Genomic DNA, 11,711 nt, shown 5'->3' with positions numbered 1-11,711 from the left:
TGATATTACCTCACCCTCTAAAAAAATCTCTAGCTGATCCCCAAGGTTCAAAGGATAGGCTATGCCCTGAGGATGCCTTCAGCTCCCAATAGCATCATTTACTGGTCCAACGGTCACCAGGAGAATTTTGTGAAATCAACTATTTTATCATTAAAGCTGCATTAATCAATTTGTGGTCACAAGGGGGTAGAAAGACATCCAGACAAGCAGATAGATACACAGCTGATATACACAGTCCAGTGACTTCTTGGAGTTTCTGCTGGCTGCCTTACAGTGATCACAAGAGTTCAGGAGTTACTGCTCATGGGCAAGAAATAGAACAAACAAGATAAAATGTGTTAATTAGTTAGATTTAGAGGTGCTGATTTTGTTACCTTTGGACATAGCCATAACTGTTTTCCCCATTTCCAGTCTTTGTGCTAAGCTAAGCTAACCAGCTGCTGGCTGTAACTATTGGGTTTAACCCCTGCACAAAGCCTTATTTCTTCTATGGATAAATGTTTTACAAATGTAACCACCATTCTGTATCCCTGGTACTAAAATGGCATCAACAGGAGTTTAGAACCAGAGACTGACCCCTTCAAAATCCTTCAAATTGAGAGAACTGGAAAACAAAGCGGACTTTAGCACTTCACACAGTCTGACTAAACTCTGATTGAATGTCTTTAACTTGTTTTCTCATGTTCAGTGGACTCATCTCTGAGTTTTATAGCCCATCAACTAATGTGAACAAATTAAATTAGTTTAGTTAACTAAGGCAGGAGAGAAAAGTATGCTTTTATGTTAAAAAGCTCAAAATATTTTTAATTGCAGTAATGTAGATGCTATAGACATACTGACAGTCCAATACAAATAATGCACTATAAAATTGCTTCAGTTTCTTGCCCTGACATTTCCAAAATGTTGGAATATTTTTTTAACTGAACCTGAAAACAATCCTCAATATTTTTCTTAAACATGTGTGTCTATTTTTACAAACCCACGTAATGCAACCAAATAAGGGTTGTTTAAACCATAGAACATTATTTAAAATTTTAATGGAGATTTGAACAGAACAATTGCTTGGTGGAAATGAATAAAAGTCAAGCGCAAACAAAGAAAAGAGTGCCACCTGCAGGAATTTAAAAGTGCTTCATAAGAACATTCAGAGAAAAAGACAGTTCGTCTGGGATATTGCCAATTTTACAATTCTGGTATCACCAAAATTAATACTGTGTCTGAGGATTAAACTTCTTAATTTTTGTCATAGTATGTGTTTTTCTGTGTGTTTGAGCCTGTGTGTGTACCTGTATGCATATGCAGCCAATCATCAGAATTTTCCAGTCCATAATCCAATTTTATACATAGGGGTGGTCCCATTACCAGTGGCAGAAAGTCACTAGGAACATTTGCTCAACTACTGTACTTAATTTTGAGATACTTTTACTTTACTTGAGTAGTTGCATGTTGTGCCTCTTTATACTTCTACTCCACAACACTTCAGAGTGAAATATTGTACTTTTTACTCCACTACATTTATTTGACAGCTGGAGTTAAGAGTCACTAATCAGATTAAGATTTTACATACATTTATAAAGTATGTACACATTGTTGTAGATGAAACCAGTTTTTCCCAACCTTTTTGGCTTGTGACCCCTTACAAACAAGCAGTGTCTGGTTAGGGCCCCTTGTTATGTTTCAGATGTCTGTGAGTTGTTAGCAGTTCCACCAAAGAGACTTTCCCCTCTAAACTTCTCAGATGGTTTTTAAATAAATGTTGGAGGCCCAAAGAGGTGAAATTATCCACTATTTCATAAAAAAAGAAAAGTCAAATTAACAAATATATATCTGTGTAGCAGAACTTTGATTTTCTTCTTACCAACCCAACTATCATCTCTCCACCGCACAGATTAGTTTCATGTCCCTTTGGAGGGAACCTGACCCTTGGGTTGGGAACATGCACTAAACTGCCAAACTGTATATGAAAGAATAATACAGGCTCATTTACTGTAATGATCAGAGAAAATGTTATTTTTTGTCAGATTAAATGGTCAAACTCTTACGTTTGCATTTGCGGCTCCGCTTACTGCATCAACTGATTCCGCACAAGCTGCAAAGTGTTGTTTACATCGTTTAACCTCAACAGCCTTTTTCAGCTGACCCTGACACTGACCTTAAGTGTGAGAGATATGTGTGTGCTATTTTGTGTTCCATCCTTTAACTTTGTTGCTCTCTAAATAAATCTTGATCAGTTGTGTAAACCAAAGTTTGAAGATCACTTCCTTCTTTTCCTATTTTTTGGGCAATAAAAGCAGCTTTTAGCTGCTGCTGAGCAATCTTCCCTTCAATCATCGGTATTCCAAATTATTTAAAATATTTGCCCTTTTCTATGAACTTACTTTCTGGGAAAATGCCCCGCCCCACTGAAAAAAAAATCCTTATTTGTAACATTCCCCATTTTGCAGCAGGGGCTGCACTTTTTCCCAGGACCTTGTGGCTTTTAAACGAGAAAACATGATGGAGATGTATTTCATTTCAGTCATTTTAGCAAGTATCCTCATCATACCATTCGCACTCAAAACTTTTTCCCCTTATCTTTGGATGGATATTCTGTATTTCAGGGATCTGCTACGGATTTTAGTGACTTTTGTGTCGAGGCGAAGAAGGAGACCTTTCTTCTTTGTTTTGGACCGTTTCTTGGAGCAGACCGCTGCGCATCCAGACAAGCTGTTCATTGTGTTTGGAAATGAAAGTTACTCGTACACTTACACAGATACACGGAGTAGCAAAATAGCCAACGCGCTTCAGTCTCACCCTAGGTATAAAGCTGGGGACACCGTCGCACTTTTCATGGGGAATGAACCCGCCTTCATGTTTACCTGGCTGGCTTTGGCTAAATTAGGTTCTCCTGTGGCGCTTCTCAATCACAACATCCGCACCAAGTCTCTGCTGCACTGCTTTAACTGCTGCAAGGCGAAAGTGTTGATAGCAGCCCCAGGTATGCATGTGTGTGCTTTAGGAGCAAAACTTTGTTTAAAGTTAAGGCAGTTAGGCCTCGTCTTTACGGGGCTGTTGACTTCAGCCATACATTCAGGTTGGATGTGAGTTTTTTTTTTAAATAGCTGTGAAACTAAATTATTTATATGATTTCTGGTTTCAGTTTAACCTCTGCCATGCCTAAAAGGTTCAAGCTGTTTTTAGAAGAAGTTAAAAGTTTTTTTTTTTCTCTCTTCAAAATGGGATTGGCACAGTGGAAAAGACATGTCAGTAGCTTTTGGCCCATATGGGGCAAAAACTGAAATCCTTTTATATAATTAGAAGTGTACAAATAAATGAACAAATAGAAGATTAAAATTGTCATGGTATGCTTTTCTTTATATATTATATTCACAAAGAGAAGTAAATATACTTCAGGAATTATTCTGGATGGACCCCTGCCAGATTGATTCAACACAGTCATGTGGAGGGGAAGGGACTGAAGCTTATTAAATGGTGATGACATCTGAAGAATATTTACCATTTGAATGTAAATATTGGTCTAAAATAATTTTATATTCAATTGAAGTTAAAATTTCAAGCTTCTGTGAAAAATATAGAGATTTCTGTTTCTTTTGTTAGATGAGTGAATGTGTTTGAAAGTGTTCAGGTACAGAATTTCACTTAGTGGTTTGATAGGGCTCAGTAGGCAATTTTAGGGGTCTCAAAATAGCCTGACACGTTACTCCAACAACTTTTAACCAAGTCAGGGGTGCAAGCTGTCAAATTACTGCAGTGCACATTGTCATTGTCTCCTGAACTAATCCCCATAGTTCACTGACTGTCCTCCAGCCTCTAGGCTCACGTGATTCTCCTTAACTGTTGTCCACACTTATAACTGAAAGTTGAGCTTCCATAAGGCTTTACTTGCATTTTCTGTAAAGCTGCATACTTCACTGCGAATATTGGGCCAGAATCTCGTCAAGTCTGTATATTAATCTAAAACTAGTGTCTAATGGTTATGATTGTACTGTACCTTTCCAGAGCTAAAGGAAGCAGTGGAGGATGTGCTGCCCTCCCTGATAGAGCAGGGCGTCACCGTCCTCCTGATGACCAAACACTGTGACACACCTGGAATTGAGAGCTTCTCTGATAAAGTGGACGAGGCATCGGACACCCCGCTCCCTCGATCCCTCAGATCACACATCACATTCAAAAGTCCTGCAGTTTATATTTACACCTCTGGCACTACAGGTATTGGAGTGGCTGCATTGGTCTGTTTGTTTTTCAGTTTCATGTGATAATCTGTTCCAACGACAACATATCACAGTCTTCAGTCAGTGCTGTTTGTGTCTCGTGGAATTTCAGGTCTCCCTAAGGCAGCTGTGGTCAATCAGAACCGCCTCTTAACTGCTCTGGCTGTTTTATCTTCAAACGGTGTAACGGCTAGTGATGTCATCTACCTCAATCTGCCTCTGTACCACACGGCTGGATTCATTATAGGCTTTATTGGCTCCATTGAGACAGGTGAGATGTTTTGAGATGTAGGTAAGACAGTCTCAACTTCAGACCATATTGTAAAACACATAAGACTTTGTGAGGGCTGTGTGAGATTCCTTACAGACTGATGAATACTTTACTGAACTAACAAGGAGTTGTTAGGTTGATTTTTACCTTTCAGGCTTTTGTTAAATAACTGAAAATATGCATGTTTTTATTTTCCTCCATTTGTCTTCTCAATTTGCTGTGTACTGCAGTCCTTGGCATTGCTAATGCCACTGTTAATATCTGTAGGGACGAGACATCTGTTTTGCAAGGTGCTGAAAACCAAATAACTGTACTACGACTCTCGAGTTATCGTATTTCAGGCCAAACTGTTGTACGTTCAAATTCACACTGCAGTGCAGCAAATCTGCACCAAAGGCTTTGCCATGGTTCACTATACATTTATGAGTTCACCAACTTGACTCCAGTGGGCTCCGACTGCAAGCCAGTGATTTATTTTTTTTAAACCTTTTTTATGCATGCTATAGGTCACACTATCCATCCTAGTGTGTAAGTGAACAGGCCACAGGTAGCGTTTTTATACCATAAACCAAACAAAACTTGAAGATTACCATATCAAACAAAATGGTTTGACACTTAAACCAAACAAAAGCTGAGGTTGTGTGAGTGCTGACAGTGGCTGTTGCACAAATTCTAGGCCGAGATGTGATGGATAATTTGTGGCAGATCCAGGTTTGTCGTCATACATTATTTACATAGTCACTGTCCTAAGAAAATTTGGCAATTTTGAAATCTTGATGAATTGATGAAAAACTGATGAATTCAGTGTTTCTATATGGTTTGAGAAAATTGATCTTCTTCTTAGGCTAAATAAACCATTTTAAAACCCAATGAATTAGCTGAAAGATGCATTATCACAAAGCTGACAACAAAATTTTTTCTTAGCTCATGAAAGGTTAACGTTTTGGAGATAAATGGTTTTCACAGGACAGCTACGATAGTTAACATACGATGATTAGTCAGGCTGTTTCCATATCAGCTCTGAATCATTTCACTAATATGGGAAATAAAAAAAGAAGCTATGACATGTTGAAATTATCATATGTTTAGGGTCTTTTATTGATCTTGCAACATGCACTGACAAGGATGCAATCCCTCACTGGCTTCCCACCTGCGATCACTGACAATTATTTATATTTGTTGCCGGGGGCATTACTTGAACCTCAGATCTCTCCGGTGGAGTAATTTGCTCATGCGCCAGCTGTGCCCCCTGAAGATTATGCAGATTCATGAACATGGCACCCTGTTACAAGACCTTCATAAGGTTCTCACACATGACCTAAATATGAGGCTAGTGCTGCAAAATTGTAAAATGAATTGAACTTGTTTCCACATGACACAAAAGTGATGGCCCTGCTCCACCTTCTCCCTGTGGGTTTCCTGCCCCTGGGAAACTAAATGAAAGAGTCTTTTGTTACTCTGAACGAGTAATCTGAACAGAGCTGGGTCAGTTTAAACCAGATTACCTCTACTTCCTGACTGTTTTTTCCTAAATAGGCTAAAGTTCACACCACTATTATATGTCTGGGTAAGCAGATTGAGTCACACACACACACACACATATATTCTGAGATATCCAGTACTATCCCACAACAATCACAGTCCTGCTGTGCACTACATGCAGTTCTCTGGCATACAGTTTAATACTGTTGGCTTACAAAATAATAGTGGTATTTGCAGATCAATAAAAACATTTTACACCTGGAATTTATTGGTCAATACTTTAGAAAATGTAGATGAATATCCCCAATAAACATTCTGTCTTTGTTTAAATGGACATCAGCTGTATCTCTTGCTTTTGTAACTGAAAATGTAAAGTTGTGAACAGCACATCCTTCTGACTTGAAAGCCATATAAAACTGAATCAGTTGCCATCACATTTCTATGCTGTTTAGCCCACAATCAAATGATCTTTTTTCTATCTTATTCTGAAGGGTCAACTATCATTTTGAAGAGGAAGTTTTCTGCCTCTCAGTTTTGGGATGACTGCAGGAAAAACAGTGTGACTGTTGTCCAGTACATAGGAGAGGTGATGCGTTATCTCTGTAGTACACCGAAGGTAAAATCATTTTTACTGTTCCCAGATTTCCCTCACAGTGTTGTTCAACCATGCAGAGCTCAGTACTGCAAGCACTATTACAATATTTCAGCATTGTAAGAGGAATAATATTTGTGTTGCAGATACTATAACATATAAATACTGTAAAAGTTGCTGATACTGCCCTTTAATTTTAATAATTTTTATGCCACTAAGTATCAGTTATTCCAGGTTTACTCCATTCTGTTTTCTTTGTAGTGTGGAAACGCCTCTGCAGCAGTGTCTTGGTCATGTGACAGTTAAAACTCTCAAGTGAAACCCAAACCAATGGCATTCTTTTACGGTTGACAGGAGGTTAAGGCAACCCTCACTCTTACTCAGGGGCAGGGAAACTTGAATAGATAAGGCCTTTTACATGAAGATGTAAGATGTAATTATAAGAAATAATGTAATTGTACATTTTAAGGGACAACTAAAATGAATGTATTGCAGTTTTAGTCATCTGTGGTTGTGAGGAAGTGGTCCTGGTATCAAGAAAACCGTTGTACCTGTCTAATATGTTGACAGATTGATATATTGGTCCAGCCCTATTTAATTACTTTTTTATCTATTCATTGCATGCCAGTTTTTTCAGTTACTAGAGTGCATTCCAACTCAAACAAGCTCACACAGGGTCTTTGGCAGGATGCTGTGGGCACCATGCCTCCTCTCTGCCATCTAAACCTCTGTAAAAACGCCTCGAGACATCTGCTGAGACTGTCACTGTAGAGACCGGTGTGCTGTGAACTGGCTGCAGCAAGCTGCCATCGAGGCAGATTTAGTCAGAGATTAACTTTCCAAATCTGTACATTCCCACAGTGCAGCACAGCTGGCTTACCAAAATAGCAACCATAAAATCTCAACTATCGGGTTCCAGCCCTTTGCGTCATTATCTGTAAGGGTTTGAACAGCATGATACGTGTAAATATCAATTGCTGATATGATAAATACACACATTTTTAAGTATCAGAATGATATACTACTTTTGCGATCTCGTAAAGATGCCTGCTGTATTTCGGAGTACTGTAAACATCATGCCTACATGTATGGCCATTCAAGAGTATCTAATTGCATCACATGAATTGCAGTCTCAATTTACTGCGTGACCCTCTGCCAGTAAGAGGAGGTGGTTTGTCTTTATCTGGTCACCTCTAGGAATAGATGCTGGCCTTTACTTGACCATATCAAGTAACTTGGCAGCCAAATCTCCCTGGACTAGTATGGGACTTGAGGGTCCTATTTGTTACAGTGAATGGTATTTAAGAATTTGTATGGTTTTTAGAGAGATGAGTATTTTTAAGTCACATGAAAGTAATTTTGCTACTGTGAATTGGTTTCTAGTGTCAAATTCTTTCATATAGACTGGGATTAGGCATAATCAATCCTGATTAATGGCCTAATTATATGAATGATGTCTGTTTATTATAAAGCATATGAGTATATATACTGTATGACAGGTGGTTTTTGGCCCCATATTTCTTCTGTCTTTGATGAAGGTTTTTACAGTTAATCTATTCTAGTACTTTGACTATTTAAATTAATTAGGTATCAAATTATGTATTTCTGTAGCATTTGCAAAATGGCTGATCTATTTAATTTTATTTTCTTATGAAAATGCAGAGAGATAATGACAAGGACCATAAAGTAAGACTGGCCATTGGCAACGGTGTCAGAGCAGAGATATGGAGAGAGTTTCTCAATCGCTTTGGGAACATTGAAGTCCGAGAGTTTTACGCCTCCACTGAGGGAAATGTGGGATTTGTCAACTACGCAGGGAAAATTGGAGCTATTGGACGAGTCAACTATTTGCATCAGGTAAGAATGAGATAAAAATGTTTTTTTATTTCTGTTAACATTGTTTCTGCTATCATTTACAGCCAATTTATTTGTGTGTGTGTGTGTGTGTGTGTGTGTGTGCAAAAATAAGTGTATATAAGTAATAAGTTGCATTCACTGGCGAAGACGGTCTTCATCCATTCACTGATTCTAGTAAAAGACTGTGAGATGTGGTTGAAAGCTAGTAAGTGGACCTTGAGTTAAGATTATTGTGTCACTTAAGTTCCATACAGAAATGGCCTAAATAGCAGTTCAAATGTTAAAAAAAAAGTGTTTTTATGAACCATTAGAGCTCATTCCAAAACATCCTGCATTTTAGTACATGTAATGTATATGTCAACACTGCATACAGAAATCATTTTTATTTCTAAACTATCTATCTATCTATCTATCTATCTATCTATCTATCTATCTATCTATCTATCTATCTATCTATCTATCTATCTATCTATCTATCTATCTATCTATCTATCTATCTATCTATCTATCTATCTATCTATAAGGTTGAGCTAATCTAACTAAAGCTGTCAGACAAATGTAGTGCAGTAATAAGTACAATATTTACCTCTGAGATGTAGCGGAGTAGAAATATAAAGTTGCATAAAATGGAAATACCTTGAATTTGTACTTGAGTAAATGTACTTAGTTACATTCCACCACTAATGAATAATATGGGAATTACATGTTTTATTCTGCTGTTGGTATTAAAATCTAATTCGAACATAATGCAATACTGATGTCTTTACTTCCTCCTGTAGAAGCTGTTTCCCTACACTCTGATTAAATATGACACAAAGCGGGATGAACCGATTCGAGATGCCAGTGGCCTCTGTGTGGAGTCACCCAAAGGTGAAGAAACTTCTGCCAATGTTAACATAAATTAGATCCTTGTAGATTTTCAACCTCGTCTCTATGCATTTGATACAGATTTCTATGCTTGTTGTATGCACCATGACACTTGATATTATATCTGGATCTTGTCCTCAGGGACTATTTACCAACCACATCAGAATCCCAATGATGGGGCAAGTAGTCCATTGATAGACATTGGCAGTAAAAGACATGTCTCTTGGCTTTTTCTTTAAGGTGAGACAGGACTGCTGGTGTCGAAGATCACAGACATTGCTCCTTTCGTCGGCTACGCCCAGAATGAAGAACAAACGGAGAGGAAAAGACTTCGTAATGTTCTCAAGAAAGGAGATCTTTACTTCAACAGTGGAGACCTAATGAGGATCGATGACGACAACTTCATTTACTTTCAGGATCGCGTAGGTGACACCTTCAGGTACAGAACTCCTCTGCAGCAGGATTTCATTTTGAAGTTTATTGTTTTTTTACAGAATAACTGCTTAAAGTTTTATGCTGCAATATCTGCCATATTATACAACTACAAATGAAAGACTTGAACAAATAGAGATTGAAACATCACATGGTCACTGACTTTTTACTGTTAAAGGTGAAAAGCACTTCAAGGAAAATAGTCAGTTAAAGAATGTATTTCAGGTTAGATCCATATAGATATGAAGTGAAGAGCGGGAGATGTGTCATTTATATTTTAGTTTCTGTAGAGTTGATATCTTTCCTCATTAATTTACCTGCAACAGGTTTAAGAGAGATTCTGCCACTGCTCATAGAAATTTAGAAAGAAGAAAAGGTTCTTTATTCTGATTAAATAAAAGTTTGAGACGCATCCTCTTTCTACCAAAACTTTCAAAACTGGATAATTTGACTAGACAACTTAATAGTAATGGGTTTTTTTCTAGCCCACAGCACCATTGGTTATACAGAATATGTATTTAATACATATCCTATTGACCACTGAGTGCAATTTCTCAGCAGTCCTGCAACACTAAATTTCCCTGCATGTTATGTACCAGGCTCCTTTTAGAAAAGCTTCGAAGTTCTGGGCAAACTTGTATTCGTTGTTCAGACAGGAGCTATTAGTGTGCAAAGAGAGGATATGTTTTTGTTTCCTCACATGCCCGTAAAATGTACTTTTTGCCTTATGTTAAAAAAAACAAACAAAATTGATATAAAGTTGTAACTTGTGTGAGCCCACAGGTGGAAAGGTGAGAATGTGGCCACAACCGAGGTGTCCGACATCCTGACACTCAGTGATTGTCTCAAAGAAGCCAACGTTTATGGAGTCCAGGTGCCAGGTGATGGTCATTTCCTCTGTATATTTTGCCTCCCATTATGTTTCATAAGAATATCATGACATCCAAATGCCAGAACGTTGAAGAGAGACATTGATTTGGTAATGAAGTAGTTAATGGAGACATGTGCTCTGTCTGTTTCTATTTTGTTTGGCAATGTAGGGCATGAGGGGCGGATAGGGATGGCAGCTGTCACTGTGAAGGAAGGTGCCCAGTTTGATGGAAGTAAAATATATAACCATGTGATTAGCTACCTGCCCTCATATGCCCGACCTCGCTTTATAAGGATACAGGTAATTTTATTTCACACACACTTCACTGCATTTCACTTTTTAAGAAACACCAGGTACATTAAATTAAAATTGTTCTGTTCTCAAAAAATGTAAATAACAAAGATTGTGATCAATGTTTATGCCACCTTGTCAATATTGGACAACACATTTTGCCGTGCATTTTTCTGACTGTGTTTGCAGCATGTGATCAGAAGCATATAATGATATTTTGATACCCTACCTGAGAGAGTATTTTGTACTTTCCTTCCATCTAGAATGCTGTGGAGGTGACAGGGACTTTCAAACAGATGAAGGTGAAGTTAGTGGAGGAGAGTTATGATCCAGGACGTATCCAGGATCCTCTTTACATCCTTGATGATCATGAGAAGAGTTACATACCACTGGCACCTCACGTCTACAGCTCCATCATATCAGGAAACATCAAACTATGAGTAGGCTCTTAGTGTTCACTAATAATGTCTGGTTGCATTGATATGCATGATATGCATTTTTACTAATACTCATAATTTGTGTAAAATAATATGGAGACATGAACACCTTTTATTAAAAGCAGTAAATGGAAATCAGAAGTGGAGGATTCATTTGTAAGGATTCATGTCAGGGGCCAGAGTCCACCTGCAAGGGGAGGAGGGAGTTTGATAATATAAATGGTATATTTACTGGCAAGTGATGATATAAATGGTGTATTTACTAGCATGATGACGGATTTCCAGAATGGGGACTGCTGCTTTTACTTTATTAAGTCTAATAATGGTGTTGAGAAGTGTTGCTGTTGGGATGGCGGGGGGTGTCTCCTATCGCAGCGAAGACACCATACACAGAAACGGA

At 38.1% G+C, this 11,711-nt stretch overlaps 1 protein-coding gene across 1 annotated transcript; it reads left to right on the top strand.

Annotated features, from left to right (window-relative positions):
• The first annotated feature begins 2,424 nt into the window (after positions 1 to 2,424).
• LOC122875486 (very long-chain acyl-CoA synthetase-like) lies at positions 2,425 to 11,446 on the top strand. Its single transcript, XM_044194666.1, has 10 exons — positions 2,425 to 2,977; positions 4,000 to 4,209; positions 4,324 to 4,482; positions 6,456 to 6,580; positions 8,219 to 8,413; positions 9,193 to 9,283; positions 9,521 to 9,719; positions 10,496 to 10,593; positions 10,753 to 10,883; positions 11,138 to 11,446. The coding sequence occupies exons 1-10, from the start codon at positions 2,494 to 2,496 to the stop codon at positions 11,312 to 11,314; spliced, it is 1,869 nt and encodes a 622-aa protein (XP_044050601.1). The 5' UTR covers positions 2,425 to 2,493; the 3' UTR covers positions 11,315 to 11,446.
• Positions 11,447 to 11,711: the final 265 nt, after the last annotated feature.

This window comes from Siniperca chuatsi, linkage group LG1, assembly GCF_020085105.1.
Source record: "Siniperca chuatsi isolate FFG_IHB_CAS linkage group LG1, ASM2008510v1, whole genome shotgun sequence".
In the NCBI taxonomy this organism is placed as follows: domain Eukaryota; kingdom Metazoa; phylum Chordata; class Actinopteri; order Centrarchiformes; family Sinipercidae; genus Siniperca; species Siniperca chuatsi.
This window is presented reverse-complemented; position numbering and strand designations above follow the sequence as displayed.